This window comes from Fringilla coelebs (assembly GCF_963513975.1).
Source record: "Fringilla coelebs genome assembly, chromosome: 3".
NCBI classification, from domain to species: Eukaryota; Metazoa; Chordata; class Aves; order Passeriformes; family Fringillidae; genus Fringilla; species Fringilla coelebs.
Window position 1 is genome coordinate 106070376 of NC_140030.1, and position 22017 is coordinate 106092392.

Genomic DNA, 22017 nt, shown 5'->3' on the forward strand with positions numbered 1-22017 from the left:
CCAAGGGTGCCCTTGAATTTCACATTCTCCACCAGCACATCCATCTTGGTGAGAAAAAGGTCTTGGTTGCTGGCTGGGGTTAAGCCACAACACCATTAATAGCACTTCTTGGCTCCTCTACCACTTGGAGAAGGAAGTTATTATCAGCTCATTCCAGCATCCTCCTGGATTGCTTATGCTCTGCTGTGCTGTCCCTCCAACAGATATCAGGGTGCTTTCAAGCTATTCCCTTCATCTCCCATAGGAAACAGATGGTGCCACTTAAGAAAGCATCTAAATTAGAATACTTTTTTACTCCCTTTGTGAACCTTTTTGTTGAGATTTGTTTGGAGGTAAGGAATTGCTCTAAGGGGCTTGGTGTTACTACATGCATGCCCATCCTGTGGGAATTTCCATTTAGTGGAATATATGTATTTGTGTGAAATGTGTTATTATTTATATATGAATGTGTAGGCACACACACTCATATATATCTATATCTATATTGTTTTTATATATCTATATTAATATTATATTTTGTCCATATATATATGTAGATATATAGATATATATGTATAAAAATAAGTTTTTTGATAACTCAGTTAACACAGACTGTTTCCTACTATCTATGGACAGTCATGGAAACGGGATAGATGGAGGAGCAGGCTTGGTTGTAATTCCTTCACTTACCTATATCATAATTTCCTTGTCACATTCCTTCCTTTTAAGTGCAGGAGCCTGTTTGCTTACTGTGATTCAGCTCACTGTAAGCAAATTTCAGCCCATCCACTATTCTTCACTGTACATGGTTGGAAGTTAATAGTTTTACTTTCAGCTGGAGAGTGTACATTTTTTAGTCCTCTTGTGATTAGACTGCTAATTTCAGTAACCTGTTGACATCCTGCATTGGCAATCATCTGTCAGGCTTGAATTTTGCCACTGTGCTTTCAGGCAGCAGGACAGATATATTCAGGAGGAGGGTTTGGGTGTGGAATTTAGATTTTACAAAAATGAAGTCTCTTTTTTTTTTGGTTCATTTTAGATCTTCTGGAGCTGTGTTCATTCTTTGTGTGTTCCTGACTAGAATATCTAATGAATCATAAATTTCTTTCCTTACTTCCTCAAGCCCTTAAGAATAAATTTCAGTAGGCCTTGCTGACTGAAGTGTAGCTAATGCATTTTCTTGTTTATTTAATCTTTTTATTAGCATCAGCAGAGATATGTGTGATTTGGTTGAGTCCAAAAAACTGAAATGCCTTTATCTGCAGGAATGTCACTCAGATCAGGCAAGTTGGTTAGTGCATTGTGTTCCCACCTGCTCTGCCCTCGTTTCAGACAGCAAGTACTTGTCAGTCCAGTAACTTTCTCAAATATTGAATTCACATTTGTTCTAAAATGTACTTAAATAATTTTAACTGGGGAAAACACTGCAGCAGGAGCAGCTCTTAACAGATGGAGCCTGGGCAAGTTGTACTGCCAGCTGGTAAGAGTGAGGAGATGCTGAAGCAAGTGTTGTCTCTTTCAATGACTAGCAGCCCAAGTTACTGACAGTCACAGTTTCTCCATCTCAAGCTGGATTCTTCTTGAGATCCAGAAGAATTTTAAGGAAAAAGTATCCATTTATCCTGAGGTTTGTAAAGAGCTACTTGAACACAGTGTAGATGAAAAGTTAATCTGTGCAGGTTTTATACTTTCTGTGATTATATTGGTGCTGGCATTTTTGAGTATGAATTAAATCAAGTATTGGGTTGCAACAAATGCATTTTACACAGAAGTAGTTGATTTAAATTAGCTGTTGTGTTGAGCCAGAGATCCTGTTGACATTTGCAATTGTACTGAGAGGTTCATTATTTGAAATTTATAAGGGAGCAAGCAGTAAGATTTATTTCTGCAGTGAATATTGATCCTTTGTGGATTAACACGTTGAAGGGAAGCACTGTACCATGGCTGATGCAGAAAACACAGGGAGGAGACAAAAAATCCCAGGTGGGGAAAACTCATAATGACTAGAACATGCAGTACCTGACTCCAGTAGAAGGAAGTTTTCCAAGGCATTTAGAAGCCATCTGAGAAAGCTTGATATTAGATGAGTTTTGATATTGAATGTTCCAACAACTTCATTGGAAGTTAGGTGGGTAAGTTGATGTTTGATGAAAAGGTATGAGAGATTACTTGGAAATACTCAGAAACTATAGGAAAATAATTTCATTTTAAATTTTGCTCCAGATAACTTTACAGAAACAAGACATAAAGAAGTAGTAATTGTTAACATACACAACTAAATTCACTGTAATATGTGATCTTTTTATATATAAAGTTCAAATTTGGTTATCATTGGAAGGTGAGACCTTTGTAGTTAAATGTATACAAACATTTGTTTTATTAAATCGGGAAACAATCACAATTGAAAGCAAGAAAATTATTGTATTGAACATTTCTTATGATATATCATGTTAAGTTGCTCCCTGTTATTGTAGTTTTGTCTATCCCTCTGTGTAAATTAAGTAAAAATTGAAATGAAGTACTAACAAAAAGAGAAGTGAGGAGGTTGAGGGTGTTGTGTATTCATCACTCCCTTTCTATGGACTTGGGCATCTTTCTAGTATACAAGGGAATAGTTGATTCTCATTCTCTGAAGTGTCTTCTCTTTTCCTTTCTTTTGTAATGAGCTGTTGTGTACACAAGTAAATTTCACAACTCTGTACTTCTCTCGTGTCTGAAGTTGGCAGTTTGTATGGGAGTTCACAGCTATGCAGTCACAGGTGTCTGGTTGATTTCAATAGAAGTTAAATGTTTGCATTCTTCTGAGGATTTGGGCCCAAGACATGTTGAAAACCCACTGCAGTCCTTTCTAAAATCATTGTGTATTAAATAATTTTCTTATTTCCAGAAATACTCTGTGGATGTCAGGTTTATAGAAAAAGATTTCTCAGCTTTATAGAGTGATGTCTCACTTTCCTGTGAATCATCTTTTCTATATATGTATGTCAGAGGAAACAGTAAATCAGAAAATTGTGACCCTTGGAGTTGCCCAAACTTTATGCAAAGTATTTGTGTATTTATCTGTTTGCTAAAAGATGTGGAGGGAATACTGAAGTGTTCATGCAGTTTTATCTGCTGGTTCAACTAAGAGTCTGGGCACAGACTCTTGTTTTAAAAAACCCCAGAAAACAGGAAAAGAACAAACCCTCACAAGTAATTCTATGAGCAGAAGTGGCTAATAAAACTTGATTTTCTATTAATGGTGCCTTGTGCTTGACTGGAGTTCCTGAGTTAAAGGTTTAGTCACAATTACAGCACCTGTGTGGGCAGATGTCTGCTCCCACCCCTGTGGCTGTTCCCAGGTGTTCCCTTGGGATTAGGGAGTAAGGGGAGTGCTGTTTTAGGCTATGTGCATTTAGGAGTCTCTCCTGCCACCCAACTATCTTTGCAGAACGTGCAAAAAAGTGAATTGTCTTTGAAACATCTTGCACTGAGTCCCATCTGATTCAAGTCAGGTGAAGGGTAGAAGGTATGAGGATGCCTGGATGCAGACAGATATGCTGTGACTGCAGGAGTGATGCTTCTTTGGCTTCTTTCCAATCTGTGTCACCTTCCTGACAGCAAGTCATGTATATTTATGTGTAACAGATTTTGTTGGTGGTGATGATGATGCTTAGTCAGAATTATTAATTTAATTATAAACCCACATCTGTCTGAGGGCACTTGTAAATCTAGAGGATGAAATCCAAATGTTTCTGAATACCACCTCTGTTACAGGTCTTTGTAAGGACTGCATTCTGCCCTTCTGGTTTGTTTGCTTTTTATAGACTGTGTACACAATGGCTATTGTAAACACCAGCCTTCCATTTGCTGCTGCGTATAAAATTTTTGATTTTTATGCCATCATTATATGAAAAATAACAAGAAAATAATCCCAAAATACCTTATTGTATGAAAGAGTCCTTTTCATTTCAGCAGCTAGATAAGCAGGCCATTTCCTCTGAATGAATGTTGCTAAAGTAGTTTACAGTAGTTACCATATCCGGACTAAATTCAGGTTTTCCAGGTGTGTGTTTTTTACTCTACAGATGGTTTTTGAATGCACTTTCAGATAAACTGAGAGTATTCAACAAATCAGTTGCATATTACGTTTTTATAATAAATAAAGACTTGGGTGGAAAGCAGTATTAGTATAGAGTAGAAAGTTAGCAATGTATAGATAGGAATGAAAAGGCATCAATTGTGGATGAGTTCAGTCAGAGTTGTTGGGGGAACATGCATTTGGAATTCTTGCATATATTGTATTTGAATGATCATTTTCCACTTATGTTTGGCATTAGTTTCAGAAATCAGTTTTATTTACACAGATATAACTAGAGGATTTCAAAAAGAGCAACTTAACTTTTTTGGGGGGGGGATAAGCAATGTTGTAAAATCAAGCTAAAACTAATAGGAATGTTTTGTAGTAAGTTCTGAGTAAATACAGACTAACAATCTAAAAATAGGTGTTAATGAGGGCAGGAGTTGGCACACATTACTAAGGATTTGAGATCAGAAAAAACCTCCAGTGTTTAGATTGTGGAAAGGGAAATGCTGCACTTCTTGTGTTCTTTGTAATAGGTAGGGAGTTCACTGGGTTATAATGCAAATAATCTAGTTTTGACCTGAGACTAGACCCATCTGCCAAAAAGGGTTTAAAAGTACTGTTTTCATATGGAAATGTATTAAAAATTCACAGAATTTGGAGAAAGTTTTGACCATCTTTCATGTTGTTGTTAAGCTTTCACTACTACTTCAGTGTTGCTCAAGTCTAGAGATAGGTGTCATGAGCAGGTGTTTAAACTGAGGACTCTTGTTGAAAAGGGAAAGATGATGAAATAATTAGTGAAATGGGTTTTGTCATATCATGTGGAGCATAAATTATTCATACCAAAAAGAAACATTTGTTTGCTTACATTTTACTGTGAATTACTTCTTAACTTGCTCCTTTGTGGTCTGTGCAACAAGACATTTGTAAAAATGTGAGCTATGAATTCACATCCCTGCAAGGACTTTTTTCATAGATCAAACCTTTTATAAACTAATTTCAGAGTGAAGAGTAATGAATTTCTACCATTCATTTTGCTTATGACTTAATTATGATTTATATTTGGAACATGTCTTATTCCCAGGAATCTATTTTTATTAGAGTGCAGTTTCCATTTGAGTATTTTTATGAAGTAGATTGCTAATTTTTAAAAATAATAAGTGTTAACTAAAATTTTTGAATGTTGCCTTCTTCTGAGGTGGGGTTGATTTATTGAGGTAGCTGACTCTGTTCTTAAAACTGCTGCTGTTTTTAGAAATTAAAAATTTGTTTTCTGCACTCTCCTGAAAATGTACCCAACTTCCGTATTATCCCATTACTTATCTGAAACTTGTTTGTGTGGGCTATGTCTGCCATGATTTTTCCTTTTAAGTTTCTAATAAACAAGACTTTTGAGATAAAACTTGGGTAAAAGCATTCAAAGAATTTTCAGGACTCAGTGGATATTTTATGTGTTTATGATCACAACTTGCAAAACATTTCTTCTCCAGTAAATCAGATTCATATAAGAGCATCTTTCCTGTCTGTATTTAGGGGGAAAAGCTTGCAAAATTTTGAAAATATGTCTAGAATTTGGAAATGAAGAATAGTTTGTCTTGATCTTAATTGTTCTTTTTGATTGGTTTATAGTTTGAAACGAAACCGATCAGTCGGAAAGATTTACAGATCTTTCTTTACAGAAAGATTGTTCATTTCACTTGTGGCCTCCTCTTTTGATCTTAAGTTGATAAATAAAACCAAATAATTGTATTTTCTTACAAAATTACTGAAAGATAACTCTTCATTCAGGCTCAGCCTTACAAATATTTGTGTGTAAGAGTTCATGGATTTGAGGTCTCTCTTATTTGTGATGTGTCATTGACAGGGATACTGAAATAAGTGACATGCTCAGTAGCACAAAAGTCAGTTCAGGTGCACCATTAGTGAATCCCTTCACTTGATTCATTAGGAATTCTAAAGGGACAATTTGAAACCATATGCCCTGTTTGAAAATATTTTGTGTGTAGGTAATATAACCATTAAGGGTGCCTAAAACCAGAACCAAGATACTTATTTAAAAAGAGGCACAGGTTTCTCTGTGGTATCATAAATAATTAAATCCATCCTCTGGGTTCCAGAATTATTCTTTCCTGCAAGCTTGGTGATACAAAGAAGGTGTGGATCAAAGCAATCTTAACACCTGCATGTGTGCTCACAGACAAATGTGGTTTTTGTAGGAACTTCCTGCTTACAGAAAGTATTTATTATAGGTTGGTTACAGGTGTTGGGAAATGTATTTGTCTTCTTCAGTGAAGATTCTCTTGAAAGTTTGATTTATGTTAATGGGGATGGTTTGCAATAGCAACAGGTTTTAATGATTCAGCAGCACTGAGGATAAAATTATTAAAATTGCCATGAGGTGACGTGTGGTCGAAATAAAAATATCTTAGCCAGCATTATTTTCCAGTGATCACTTAATCAGGAAGAAGGTGGAAATGATTGTAGTTGGGAAATAGAGTGCCGGATCTGGTGCACAGTTAGGTACTTCAGCTTTATGATACGGTTTTTATTCTCAAGTGAGCCAAATCAAGTTTATTACAGGCAATTTACATCCTAATGGTACCGAACTTTCAAATGATTAATTATTTTTTTATTTTATTTGCATTAGTTTTAAGGTAACTCTGGAAGAGTGCTGAAGTTCTAGGATCTTCGGAGACTTTTAAGGAGTGTGGTTTCTTTAATAAAGGGCTGCTGTTAATGTCATAACTCCCTGAAATGTCACAAAACTAAGAACAGTTCGTGAAACATGACTTAATTTTGAATTGCAGTTGTTTTATCCTTGTGTCAATGCAAAAGAACCAGACAATAATGTACCTGTTCAATTGCATTACCCAGCTTGAAATACAAGGAGCAAGCAATGAGTAAGTTTGCAGTTCTTACAGTACAAATAGTACAGGGTGATGGCATTTAAAATGGTGTGAGGTATGGGTGGAAGAGTAGCTTAAGCTGTCCAGTTGGAACAATTTCTGTGGACATAGGGAAAGTGTTTCTTCTTTTTTTTTTTGTGACTGGGAACTTGAAATTTCAGTAGAAAGCAGTTGTGGAGATGAACCTTATTTTAATCTAGATAAAATTCCTTCTCACAACACCAAGTTCCTACTCAGTATACTTTTTCATATTTTCTTTTGACGTACATTATATTGAAGTTGGTTTTGCTTTTCTGAATTTTAACTGTATTTTAATATTTGAAATTCAGTTTTGTGTCATGAATGCAGGGCTTCATAACATTTTCATTTCAAATATTGTCTATAAAGGCCAAAATAGGAGTGTTATTGTGTGCATTTGTACAAGTTCTCCAGCTCTGCTTGGGGCATTAGAGCTGTGTTGGAATGCAAATACAAACAAGTGTCAGTGAAACCTGGAGTAAATGAAGTGCTTTATGAGCAGGTTTGTGCCATGCTTTTAAAGAGGAAACAAGGTATCTTGGTACATGTTCATGTTCATCCTGTGGGCACCTGCCAGAGGTGTCCTGAAGCGAAATTTGCCTGCTATTTTGGGTTTGACTACATTACTGTCCTTCTTCTGAGGCCCTTTCAGCTTGGTGGGAAGTGTCTGCAGGGATGTGCAGAGAATTGGGGGGGGGAAAGTGCCATAGTGGAGGAGTGAGAGACAGGACTCAAATAATTTGTATGCTGTGTGAGACTTGACAGGTGTGCATTTTGACAAGTTCTGAGTGTAAGTGTTGGCTAAGAATATATGGCTACACAAATGAGTCATTTTAGAGAAGGAAAGTTTGTGGAGAGAGTGCTCATTCCCCTTCTCACAAGGATTAGAGCGTATCATTTAACTAATTAAAAATATTAAAAGTGCTTTAAGTTTTACAGAGCTTTTACAGCTTTTTTTTCCTCCTCAAAAGCAAAAATTTAGTTGCTCATGTAAGATGTAACGAGACACTCAGTATTTGCAAAAGAATATTAGATGCCTGACCTCAGTATATTTGTTTTATATAGATATTTTCTTTTAATTAAAATTCTGAGGTGAAAGGGAGGCAAGAGAAGGGAGTGTGAGGCAGTATCCCTTAAAATCCTTCTTTCTATAGCTTCAGAAATGGAGACTTGCTGCAGTGCTGTGAAATACCCAGGAAACTGAGCAGGGGACTCAGTAGACTAAAGTTGCTGGCCTTCTTCTAGAAATAAAACATTTCTATGTTAGTACAGCATGCACCAGGATTTCTAGAGTGGGCTCATTTCTATATTTTAATTGAGAGGATTATTTGAATTATGAATCAAATACGTATTGAACAGTTCTTTATTGAGGGGTGCAAAAACATAAATGCAGAACAAAGGAAACAATGAAATTACTGATACCTTTGCAACTGCTTTGAGAAAGTACATATTTCAGGCCTTAGCTGTGGTTAAAACAGTAGCTGGTCTTCAGAGTGGAGTGCTGTTACTTGACACATTCTTCCTCCCCTTTTCTTTTCTTCCCCCCCTTCCCCCCCTCACTGAAGAGTGGCTGCATGCTCTGTTTATTGCAATGTTTGATTTTTTTTTCCTCTGATATTCATCAACACACACTGTTCTACAAACACCTCTTTTTTCAGAGTCTAGTCAGACTAGAAGGTGTTATATCTGCTTCACATAAGAAAAAGTAATGCTTTGAAGAACTAAGAATTCTCTTTAAAGTATTCATTTTTGATGCCTGATTTATTTTGATTTTTCAGATCATTTAGTAATTCTAAACACAGGTCTGATTGATTGTACTTACAGCTGAAATGTCCAGCATTTTTGGCAGTCAAATACCAGCATACTGAGTTATTTTTCAGACATTGGGGAATGTGAAGTTTAAGCTTGGCTGTTGGAAGTGTAATTTTAATTGACTTGTTTCCAGTTCTGGGACAGCATGAGGGATGGAGTTGAAGCCGTGTTCTGCTTTGTAAAGTGTAAGGCCACCTTCTTACTTCTCCTTTGTTTTAACCTTTCAGGGTTTTTAAATGTCACAAAATTTCTTCCTGTCTGCTCTTGGTTTGCTCTCAAAGCATTTCTACCCTCTTTTAATAGGTGGAACAGCAGTCTTGTAGCACAACCAGTTAAGTCTTGCTCTAGAATTCCAATCCACAGCAGGATGAATTAAAGTTCAATATTTCACTTTGCTGCTAGTATAATAATATTTAAACATAGGGTGGTTTGCTGAAATTCTTGGGATGAGAAAGAATGGTAATATAAAAAAAATAATGGCTATATCTTGATGTGGTATAGAAGTGTTGTCCAGATCTGCAGCGGGTGTTTTGTGAACACAGGGATTATTTTTCGTTTGAGTCTGGGGAAGGAAAAACCAGAACTACTCCAGTATGTTTGGGAAAGGTATTTTATTTTTCTCCCTGATTTTGAAGTTCCCGTTGAAGAATATTTTGTGGTAGCTGTAGCCAAAGTTGGCTGGATGGTCTCTACTTGACCTTGATGCAAACACAGTAGGATCCAGAATATTGTGTCTGTCTATACCATAGTACAGGAATTTGTGGACATGCTTCTCATTCCTGGAAAATGCCAGATTCTTAACTTGTACTTAGAGATGCTGGCGCTTAACTGTTCATCAGGGAAAACATGTCAAAAATGTTCTGAGGGAGTGAAAACTGAATCTTAACTGTTTAAACTGAGAAGAGTATTTGTGGCTTTTATTTTTTACATTGTCTTGACTAATGTTCTGTGGTTCAGCTGCTATCGCTGTTGACTGCAGTGTTTCACCCCGATTTCCTCCAGAGAGCTGGCAGAAACTGCAACAAAACCTTCTTGGCTATTCTGCCAACCTTAGGTGGGTGGAGAGGAAAGATTTCTTTTCCATCTCCTCTCAAATTATGCTTTAAGCAGCTCTGCCTTGCTGATTGTCAATTACTTCCCCTTTGTTTGGAGAAAGACTGTTTTTTTTGGGGAGTGGTTTTCTCTCACACCTCCTTTCTGGAGTTTTTTGAAAGCTCTGGCTATGGTCTGTCTAAACTCAAAAATGCTATTTACACATTTCATAATCTCAGCTGATAGAAGCCAGTGGAAAATAAATACTTTAGGTTTGGATCAAGCTTGTAAAGTAGAAATACTTGTGAAGTTCCTTTCAGGAATTTAGCCAAAATTTCAAAACTGCAGAACACTTAAAAAAACAGAGCTGTCAATATATTATTCTGCTTTGGGTTTGTGGTGGGGTTTTTTGTTGGGGTGGTTGAGTTTAGGTTTGTTGTTTGTTTGGTTTTTTTTTCCTCAAGACAGCCCTAAGAAGACTTAGGGACCCTTCTGGTATTGAGTTAAATGACAATCTCTTAGATTATGTGTTTTCTCTCATTTGCATGGGGAAGCTCTGTATGTATTTTAATAGATACTTTTAGCTAGTGAAGCAAAGGGGTTTCTGTCTTGAAATGGCATGTGACTAGTTTCCCATGGTGGTTGTTTTCTTTCCCAATCTATTTCCTTCAGAATGAACTTTCGCCGTTGTTGTTGATAATTCTGGTGGATACAGTTTTTAATTTCTGTATCTTTGGCTTGACATGGCATTTTACATTAGACAGTGCAGTGGGCAGAAGGCTGGGTTTGCTGTGGGATGCCTGATCACTAAGGAAGTGTTTTGTAATTTGGGAAGTGAGATATGGGTATCTTATTGCAACCTGTCATTCAAGGGTAAAGTCTTCATTCCTAGCAGAGTTAGCCAGCTTGTTTATCCAAAAGTAAATTCAGCACCAGCAAGACACCAAGAGGAATTCTTGAGCACTGTCTTGTTATGTTTTCTATTTAAATTCGTTGTGGAGACACATTCCCAATTGCTGCTCCAAGTCTGCTGCACTTTCTTTAGCAGTCAACATGATCTTCATCTCACTTGGGTTCAATTTGAACCCATGCCTGCAGCACCCCTGGTCCCTTCAGTGCTGTGCTGGGGAGGGGAAGGGGCACTGGCAGGTGAGGGAGAAGCAGGAACCCCCAGCAGGTTAGTCTGGGAAAATCTGAATTCCAGGGCTAGCCTTGCCCGAGCTCTGCAGACAGAAACTTGGAGCTGGAGGGAGAGTCAGCAAGGCAGGAGCATGAGACTGACTTTGCTAATGAAGCATCCAAACCAGCTGTTTTACTATTTTCATGTCATTTGGTCTAATCCTAATACTAAACTGCATTGGACTATCAACCATGTCACTGCCACCCCCGTGTCAGCTCTTTGGAAGGTGTGGACTTTTATCTCCAAGAGTTTAAAACATAACCCTCTTATTAATAAATAGACTGTAAGTAATGCTAATAACCGCTTCCCCACTGTAAATATGATAAACAGACTGTTGAAGCTCAGTGTCACTACTGCAGAGCTCATTGTTTTGCCTCTCTTCTGCTGGATGGTTGTTGTAATTATAATAAAATCCTGCCTTTCCAGGGCCAGGGGGTAGAACATATGTTCCTCTGCATGCCTGGCTTGGCAACTAGACTCCTCCTGAGTGTTTTTCTATGTGTTTAACATGTTACTTCTGATGGAGTTCTGGTTAAATTTCAACCAGAAAAAAAAATATCTAAATTTCTAATACTTGTAGTATTCCCCTTTTACTGAATTTTATTGTTTATATGCATTGTAGGCATAAATGGAATGAATGGCTGGAGTATGAAATGTGGGGAAAACCCCATAGAAACGTAAATAAATTGAAAGAATAGTCATGGCAGGTTCACCTTGTTTGAAAATGCAGCTTAGCTTCCTGCATCAGTACATTGGTTGCCCTGAGGGTGAATTGGGAGATTGTTTTTCCTTGCCATGTGTAATTGATTGAATAAGTGCAAGGAATCTTGCCAAGAGGGTGGTGGCACAGTTTTCCCAGGCAGGGTGAGATGGGAAGTACGGGCCAGGTGGAGTGGCCAAGTGTTTTCACAGAACAGATTTTATAGGTCAAGTCTTATCTCTCCATCTCCTCCACAGAGATTGATAACATAGAGTATTTTTCACAGCAGCCTCCTCCATGAACATTGTGTATGATTTGTCAATGTGTGGCCATAGAGAACATGCTGGAAAGTTTTATATAATGAACTTCCAGCTCTTGTGAGTTGAAAACCGGCAGGAGGAGGCAGTGGCCAGGCTGCCCACACTTACCCTCGTTTGGAGGAGGAAGAGTTCTCTTTGGCACAGCAAACTGCTGCTCCCTAATCTGTATCACACATGGCTAGCAACTTTGAAAAGGGATGTGTGTGTGGAAAAAATCATCTATGCCCCTGTGTATTTATGTAGGCTGAATGAAGCACCAAAGGAAATGCCCATACTGCCTCTGAAAAATCTGCAAAGTGTGTCACTCTCATATCAACCATGAAAGAAACCACAGCTCCTGTGGAAAAAGAGGGTGTTGTTTTGTGTTAACTTTGTGCTGATTCTGTTTAGGAAGATGGGGGTGTAAATGAGGGCTGTGTTCTTGCAAATCTGTTTTTCAGGGACCCCTTGGAGCACACTGTTTGGAAAAGCATTCCCTGGCCTGTTTGCTCTCTCTATAAAGCTTGTAGGACACTGCAAACTGCTTGCCAAAGGTCTGCCTGTTAACCTCCTAGTCTGGAAAGCTGCGTGGATGAAACGCTGTCTGAAGAGAGCCTTCCAAGACCCCAGGCCAGGCCAAGTTTTCTATACTTAACATTGCTGTTGCCACAAGAGCAGCAGATGTTTGCACAGTAGACAAACAACATTGATGATAAAGCAAATTGACCTTTTTTGGAACAAGCTATTTGCAGCACATTCCTAGGGCAATTCTTTTTTTTTTTTTTTTCCCCATCCCCTTTTTTTTTCTCTCTTTTTTTTCTTTCTTTTTTTTTTTTCCCAGGGCTCTAACTTTTCTTCCAAGAGCTGCTTGGCTCTACATTGACATCTCTGCTTGATGTGATAAAAAAGTTACAGAGGAGGGAGGTTTTACAAACTTTTCCACTAATGCTGATACTACAAATCATTTAACCTGCTCCAAACCTATTTTTGTCGTCTTTATTTGACTGAAGTAGTTATAGTGATGTTTATTTTTCCAGAATCCCTATGGGAACCCTGGAAGATTTCAGAACATAATAATTAAAGAATGACAGCCTTTCCTTGCAATATAAAGTGAGGAAGAGCTTTGTGGTTTAAACAGCTATGCTGTTGCTTGTTAGCAAGAAATTTTGCCTTGTACTCTAGCCAGGCCTATAATGGTCAAAAAATGTTGGAGTTGAGAACTACATGTTTGTTTTCAATCAGTTGTTTTCCAAGTTAAAATGCTCTAATGGCTTGTTTTAATTTGTTCAGTAGTATTAGTCAGTAGTATTAATATTTGTATTCAGTCACTTATTGTAGCACAGCTCAGGCTGTCCAAGTAAGGCAGTACATTTTCTTATCACTTTTTCTACTACAAGACCTTTCTTTTAAAGAATAAAAATTCTTGAAAGTTTGGGGAATCTCTGTGAACTTGAGTTATATACTTGTGTTTAAATTGCATTTTAGCAGTATTTAAAATGTGATATTAAACTTGTATTTTAATTTTGTAATTCAATATTTTGAATAAAGTTATTATAAATGTAAAGCAAAAGTAGCACTGCAGTGAAAATTCCAGTGTTGTATGGCTGCATCCTCAGTATTTGGACCTAACGCTGGCTTTTTGTAATCATAAGCTGATGTTCCTCTAGTTGGAACAGATGTAATTCCTGGCAGAGAATTGATTCCTGGTATCTGAGAAATTTCAGAAAAAAGAGACCAGGTCCAGACTTTGGAACCACTGAGATTTTTAAAGGATTTCATCTATTGTACCACAAAAGTTAGAAGAGTTGTGCTGTAAACACGTGCTGCATTTTTGTGTCATTATTCTACAGATGTGGTTTAGAAAGCTACTTTGACTAGGATGAAAATGTTATGTGGGGGGGTTTTAGGTATCAAAACTACAGGTAGCTTGTGTCTTGACTCAGTTTGTAAGGTTGCTTTGCTGAACAGAAGGTAGTATGCTTCTGGACAAGGATGCTGTAGTGCCTTGAAGGGCTGCATGGCTTAATATTAAAGTTCTAAATTGAATTATAGGGTTTTAACAGGATTATTTCATAACAATAGAAAGAGAAAATTCTGAATTCTAGGAGAAGCCAAATTTGGTTTCTTAAATGTGTTTAGGTCTATTTGACTTGGTTCTTACTTAGGGTCATTTGCTTTTGGAGCTTCTGAAAACAGTTCCCCACTTCTGTTTAGAAATGTTACTCTGAACAAATTGTCCTGCAATATGATGCCTGTCACAACTCTTCCCTGCAAGTAAAGCTGCACTGATTCCATCAGCCTCTGTAGAGGGAGAAATGGACCTAGATGGGCCTCTGTACCCTGAAAGCCCAAGCTAGTAAGGTTTTTATGGGCCTTGTAAAATGGTGACTTTACAATGTGCCTTTTTGGGTTTTGTGATTCAGCAGTGAGATTGTCAGTGCCTTGTCTGTTACAAAAATACTGTCCCCTTTTCATAGATGTGAAACTGGGTGAAATATCTCAAGTTGCTTGTTTGGGATCATTGAGCTAGACTGTCTTTGAGCCAGAAATTGAATTTGTGTTTTGGAGACCCATCCCAGTCCTGATTATACAACCTTCTTGTATGAACCATATTTACTGAAGTATCTGGTTTAGTAATAGGATTTCATTTGTGTAAAGTATTGAATGTGCCTTTAGAACAATAATTTTGTGAACTCATTTTCTTGCTAACTTACTTCAAGTTTTAATTTTAATTTTTTTTTTTTTTACTGAGGGTTGGGCTATGTATATTTTGATGTAGAATTATTAGTAACTTGCACGTGTTTTGCATGCATGCAACAACATGTATTAATGAACAAGGGCTGGTTAATTTTAGTGCTAAATGGGGCTAAAAGAGAGGAATAGTGCTCTTGAGACTGTTTTACTGCAAACAGTGCTGGGGTTTTACTTGTCTGGATTACAATACATTATTTTGCTTACCGCTTTAAAATATATTTTAAAAGAAGGGGAAAAAAAGAAGAAGGAAATGAAGCTTAACTTAAAAATGCATTCAGTTTTTTCACTGAAAGTGTTAATAATGTCTTGAGTGCAACTGTTCTTCCTTCCAAAACCAAGAATTGACTATTAAGTTTTCCCTTGAAGAAGTATTTTTCAAAAAACATTGCATAATACATTGTGTAGGCCAATATTGCCCTTCCACTTACCACTTACCACCGTTTTAATTTCTCATTGAATACAGTATTGTGTGGCTGATTGGCAAATAAATTAATATTGTCCAAAGTGAACTCATTATACTAGGCTTTGCTTTTGCAACCAGACTTACACAGCACAGATGCAGTGGATGTCTGTGAACTCAAAAGTGCATGGAAAAATACAGTCAGCTTGACTCCATTTTTTTTAATTCAAAGAAGGCAAAGCAAGCTTACTTCGTAAACCTTTTTCTCATAGCAGTTTTGACTTAGTTCTTACTTCGTTATTTCTAGCTTTGAACTTCATTATATTCCTTTAGGATGTACAGGTATATAAGCAAAATGATCCCTTGTTTTTAGGCCTCTGATTGCATCTATTTTGTGTTACTGTTACCTTGTTCTATGATTTTTGTGTGGGTTGTTTTTTGGGGTTTTTTTAATGATTCTCTTTTTTTTTTCCCCTTTGTTTCAGCCAAACCTTTTACATCTAAAGTGAAACAGATGCGACTACATAAAGAAGATTTTGAGATTCTGAAGGTGATTGGTCGAGGAGCCTTTGGGGAGGTATGTGTGAGAAGGAGGTGGAAGGGTTTGGGTAATTCTTTTGCAAACCTGCAGCACTGAGGAGAAGAGACAGTTTATAACAATACACTGATATTCAGGTTTTTACATTCTTTAGCCATAATAGATATTATAGGCTCACCTAATGTTTGATGCAAGTACATTTTGTTTTATACATTTTTTGACAGCTCTTTTTAAGTCTTGTGAATTTTGAGAGTAGGTAGGCTCACATGGATTGAGGGACCATATTTCAGCTGTCTGAGGATAAATCATTTGCTTGACTAATTCTTTCCAAACTGGAGGTGGAAATCAGTGTGTAACTGATGGTTTAGAAGTCTAATAATTGCTAATTTTCCTCATAACTCTATAGTCTGAAAGTAGTTTTCAGCAGCTTAAATAGCCAAATATTGATACTGACATTTCAACAACGTAGAGAAGTCTCTCTTTTCCTGTCATTTAGTTTCCTGTTTTAATGAACTTTTGAATATTTTTCCTGTATTTCTTTTAAGGACTTCAGCGGATGTTATTTTACTTTTCAGTTGTCACCTACTGCTGTCAAACCATGCAATTTTTTGCTGCTTCTGATTAAGCTATCTCTTACTTGAACTTGCCAGACAAGTCTGTTGATCACTAGGTCAAGAAAACTTTAAAATGTTAGTTTTCTGCCCCATTTTTCTTAATTCTTTTGTGTGCATGAGCTTTGTTTTTCATGCAGTACACTGTAGAAAGAGCAGTGTAATGTACAGCAGTGCCTTGAGTTTTTTATAGCCAAATATACTGCAGATGTGGCCAGTGTGTAAAGCTTCTGCAGGAGGTACTCCATACTGCCTGAAAATATACATGAACTTAAACCCAAAGAATAAGAAAAAGATTTTCTGATCAAAACGTTGATTGCCTTTGGAAATGGAAGTTCTCTGTGATAGGAGAGGATTTCTGGAGGCTCTGGCATGTGACGACAGAGCTGTTCTCAGGTTCACTTACATGTTTGCATCTTGAGTGAAAATCAGTCATTTCTAGTCTGTGATTATGGAAGAGCAGACTCCTCTAGGTAGAGTGTTAGGAAGAGGAATTTTTACTGTTGTGTGTGCCACTACATACTCTGATCCCTGTGTGCAGATAGAATCATTGGGTAGCTGTAAAAATAACAAAAAGGTAGTATTTATTTAGCTGCTTTATCACTCTTGATCTTGCTCCATCTGGAGTAAAGCTTCTTTATAAAGGAGACTGGTGGCTGAAATTACTCATGGATAATTTATCTTTAGTCTAAACCTCTGCCACAGAGAATGTTGCAATCTCCATTTTGATGTAAACACTTCTGCTTAAAAGATTAGCCTTGGTCAGTGCTACCATAGGAGTTGCAGCTGAGTTACAGATTGTTTTAAATATAAGAAAAATCGCTGATGTTGGTGCCTTCTTGTCAAAAAGATCATACATGAAACCTGCCTTATATTGTGTTTTTAAGAGAAGTCATTTTTGCCTGCTAAATCAGCATCAAACTCTACAGCAGCTGAACCACAGAGAAACTGTGGTTCTTTCTCAGGAAGTTCTTTGTGGTGAATCATCCCATGAACAGGGAGAATGTAACTTTCCCTGTCCTCTTCTGGGGACAGCCTGTGTGAGTGGTTACTTCTTCTCTTCGAGGAACAGTGTTTCTTTCTCAGTCCTTATCTGGGGAAGATAACATGACTCTATTAATTGTCAAAATCTTCAGTAAGGGGAAAAATGAAGCTCTTTCAGTGAAGATGTTTGGGTTTTTATGTTCTTAAAGTAGGATTTAATAAATATTTGGAAGGATATGTGTCCTGCTGGCTTAACAAAGACAAGTTCTACGCAGACATTTGTCTAAGAAAAGAAGTTCTGTATGAAATTGCTAATTTTTCTGTAAAATAACCAGTAAATAACTGAGGAAAATTTAAAAAAGGACCACCAAATTTTACTGCTACTTTAAACTACAAAAAAAACTATATTAATATTAAATTGCACAATACTTGTATTTACTGAGACAGATTAAGAAATCTGAAAGAATGTATTTTCTTTCCAGCAAACTATAAATGAGACCAAGGTTGCTCTAGGTTACTGGGAGGGGTAATTTTTGTCTCCTGAATCAACATAATTCTGAAATTCTGTAGACTACAAAGTTAGTGCGAGTTTTCTTTGGCAGAGTCTCAGACTTGTTCTTATTTTGATTTTACGCTACTCAATTTCTTCAATTTGCATAGTCAAGAAATATTTCCCTTTTTGTTTTTACAAGTTTAATGCAGACAAAAAGTAGTTTAAACTAGTTATTGCTTATAATTGTAAGAGTTCAATGTTCCTAGTTTTTGTTTTTCCCTTTACCCTTTTTTCTGCCTTCTGAAAAGGCTTCCTTTTTGTCAAATTATTCACATGCCCCTTCCCTCTGCATGCATGCATTTACTTATTTACAATTATGTGCAAGAGTGCTGTCTTTAGAAAACACAGATGTTTTGCTTGGGGGAGGAGCAGAATTATCATGGTAAAATTAATAATGTGGGCTTCAAGCAATTCATTGTGCTGGCTTTGAGCAGCAGGGTTTGAAAAACCTAACTCGAAACAAAAAGACATTAAACTTGGGAGCTGAAAAATGCTGCTAGGAAAGGTGAAGCAACTGGGCAACAGCTCTTAGTGGTGTCCCTCAGCAGTCTAAAAGTGCAGCTTAGTGAAAGTTCTATCTAATACTCAAATTTTTAGTTGATTTTGTTATAGCTTTGAAAAAAAATTCAGTGCATGCTTATTGTAGCAAATATTAGGTTGTTATGTTGATATTTTGAAGATAAGTTTTGTCGCTTCAGAATGAGCTAGTTACTCCTAATTTTTGTCATACAGTTAGTAACAGTAACCTTCTTTCTTGTGTGCTTGTTCTTGCTGGACTAGAAAACCAATGCTGAATCTTCTTTTCTACTTTTATTGCTTTTCTTTTTCTTTCAATTTTAATAGCTTCTATTCTAGTTTTTTTTTCTGTAAAAGGCTTTTGCTTTTTACAGAAAAGGGAAAGGGCAGACAAATATCAGAGACAAATAACCAAGCTTGGGGCAGAAGGTGTCTGACAGCATGCCAAACTAGACTGCTGTTTGTGGGAAGTATGGAAAATGGTTGGAAGACGAGGAAAAAAAACTTCAAATCTAGCTAAACTGAAGATGTTTACATCAGCACATACCAATCTTTTTTTTTTTGTGCTGCTCACAGGGAAATAATTTTTTTTAAAAACCCCAACCTTTAGAAAGTCTAATTTTAAGAAGTTTCAGTAGCAAGACACTTCAGGATCACTAGGAAGGATTACTCTTTCTTCAGTCTTGACAGCTTCACTAGGGAAGGGAAAAGATCAAAACAAAACTCTGTCTGTATTTGTGCCTTTGTGTAGGTAGTAAATACTCTGTGTATATGTAAACACTGCCTAGATTTGTAATCAGGATTCAGAATTTTTTTTGTTACAATTAGAAACTACATCAGTCTGCTCAATGCTGAAGTGTCAGGTTTTACTTTCACCATCTTGGAATAAGCATTTTAGAATTTACTTTCATAAAGCACTGAGACACCCCCAAAAACATGCTGTGATTGCAGAAAGATGATGATGATGTCTGTGATCTTTTGTGTGTGGTGGTTATTGATATGGAATAACATTAATGGCTTTCACAGACTAAAAGCTTCAGACTGATTGTAAACACAGCTGGTAAACACAAGTCTATTTGTGTTCTTTAGGCACTCTTCAATGCTGTTACGCATTTGCAGAAGGTACCAAGCCCTTGTTCATGCCACAGAAGGCCTGTGTGCCAAATCTTCACCAAAGGCAGTGCTGTAGCTCCTGCACTTGTGTCCTGTTGCTGAACAGGAGACTGGAAATTTAGGCAGCTGTGCAGTCTTGCTGTGTCTTTCAATAGCAAAGTCCTTTGCAGAATAACACAGCCTTGCACTGAGCATGCTACAGGCAAGAAATGAAATCCTGAAATTGGCCTTGAAATACTTGTATTGTCTTATGCCTCTGGCTGCCTCTACTGAGTGGTTAATGGTGAGGAAAAACTTACTTCCCATGCTGGGCAGCAGGAGCTACTCAGCTTTAGTAGCAGCAACCCTTTAATTTTTCCCAGCAAGAGTCCTAAAACATTTAAAGGTCTTTGGGGCACAACTACATTGTAGCTTCATACCACAGGCTACATCACCAAGGGTGTCCCTGCCATCCAAGTTCTGTAGGATACAATTTGAATACTGATTAGGTGCAATTTTGAGGCTTTCTCCTCCTGCCATATCTCATTAGAAATTGATACAGATATGGTTTACCAAAGCTTCTAAGTTTTAGATACTATAGCAAAAGGATAATCAAGATCAAATTCTCACTCTGGGCTATGTATTACTGCAAAAAATTCATCTTTCCCTCAAAAAAAAAATTGTGATTCTCAGTCTTGGGTTACCATGCACAGCAAACATTTTTTATGAATTAAAGTTGTTATATTATAGACTAAAGTAATAATCCATTTTTGTTTTTCAAATCTGAAAGTTCCTTGATGGATTCTAAATCTGAACTTGAACCTCATGTGAGGTAACCTTTAAAAATTTCAGTCCATAAATTAGTTTAAACAAATAAATGTAATACATTTCTGTCTTATATCCTCTTTTTATCTCCCTGCCACTGCCTCCCCCTGCAACCCAGAAGGCAGCAGTGTCAAGAGCAGGGCTGATAATGTACATATGGGAAGTGACAGCTGCTTGGTCTGTGACTCTGTAGCTAGGCAAGAGCTACACTGTGAGATACACATTGGTTCAGACATCAGAGTATTGCAATCCTTCAACCTGTGCTTTTGCCTTGTTTGTGAAGCTGTTGCAGCTGATGACACATTTGAAGATGGTTCAAAGAGGTTTGCGTGACACTTCCTTCAAACTGTCTGATCCTGTGTTTTCTGTTATCACTGTCTTCACACATTGCTGGTTTACTGATAATGTAAAGGTAAAGGGAATGTAGGATTCAATCTTGGGTTTTTTTTTTGTCACTGGCCTGCAGGATGAAGATGTTGATAATCTGTGTGACAGTATGTTGGTTTGTAACCAGATGTGCACAGAAATAAACTTTTATCTGCTTTAGTCTTAAGATTCCTTTAAGATTCCTTTGAAATGGACGAGGCAGAACAGGATAGTTGCGGAATGGTTGTTAAAATGTAAAGTGATTGTTGAACTTTTCTGCAGTTGGGATGATAATGCTGGTCTAGTTCTGATCAGCAGCTTTGAGTTTGTGGCAGTTTCATACCCATTTTGGTTAAGACACTGAGCTTTCCATACCCAGGGAAGCCTGAACTGTGAAAACAAGTTTGTGTAAACTTCTTCCCTCCCTCTTTCCTAAAAATATTCTATGTTAGCTTATATTATAGCTAAACAAAACTAATATTCTCAGAAAAGGATGGTGTCAGTGAACTTCATTAATTTATTATTACAGAGGCCTATGGCATCTAATGTTTCAGAAGCTGTGAAGAGAGGAGAGGCAGCTGGGCTGGCTTGTTTTGTTAAGTTTTACTTCTCTAGAAAATGTGCATTTTACTGTTTCCCTGTTGTTTACAACATATATAAAGAGCTCATTGAACTTCAGGTGGAAAAATGTGAAGTCATACTGTCTTTGAAGAAAATCTAGTGCACTAGTTGAAATGAGAGTGGAAGTTGCTTTATGGCAAATCTACAGTCTTATTTGTTTTTAAAACCAAAACCACATTGTTTAGCTTGACTTAGAAGCTGCTGTGCTGTTACCTTTTCGCTGAGGGCTTTAAAGTTTAAATTAGTGTGTAGGAATGAAGTCCAGAAATATAAAGCATAGAGCCAGAGAGCTTCATGTCAGTATGATACAGCAAGAAGTGTGATGCTAAGAAATACCAGTTTTCATTGACAGTCACCTAGAAAAAAAGTATACATAGGGAAAGTGTGATACATAAGGAAAGCTTACAATATCTTGGAATTTTCCTGTGCTATTGAGGTGTTTCTCTCTTGGTGGTGTGGTATTGTGTGCACAGTGAAAATGTATCCAGAACACTTGAAAAAACCTCCAAAACTGCAAGGTTACGTAAAAATGAAAACAAAATGTATTTTCTTGTTGTAACTTATTTGTCTTTTATTTCTTTTTTCCAGGTAGCAGTAGTAAAACTGAAAAATGCAGATAAAGTTTTTGCCATGAAGATACTTAACAAGTGGGAGATGCTGAAGAGAGCTGAAGTAAGATTGCAGTAATGTTTTCCATGATTGTGTCCCCTCTTACTTTGCTGAATTGTCATTTCTCTGTCCAAAAGTCTTCATGTTTATTAG

At 37.0% G+C, this 22017-nt stretch overlaps 1 protein-coding gene across 7 annotated transcripts in view; it reads left to right on the top strand.

Annotated features, from left to right (window-relative positions):
* The window catches only part of CDC42BPA (CDC42 binding protein kinase alpha), a 184673-nt gene that overhangs the window by 42760 nt on the left and 119896 nt on the right, over positions 1-22017 (top strand). For all 7 annotated transcript variants that reach the window (XM_084203496.1, XM_084203492.1, XM_084203490.1 and 4 more), the window contains 2 exons: positions 15635-15726; positions 21844-21927. In XM_084203496.1, coding sequence (XP_084059622.1) covers positions 15635-15726; positions 21844-21927 — 176 coding nt within the window. The remainder of the gene's footprint in view (positions 1-15634; positions 15727-21843; positions 21928-22017) is intronic.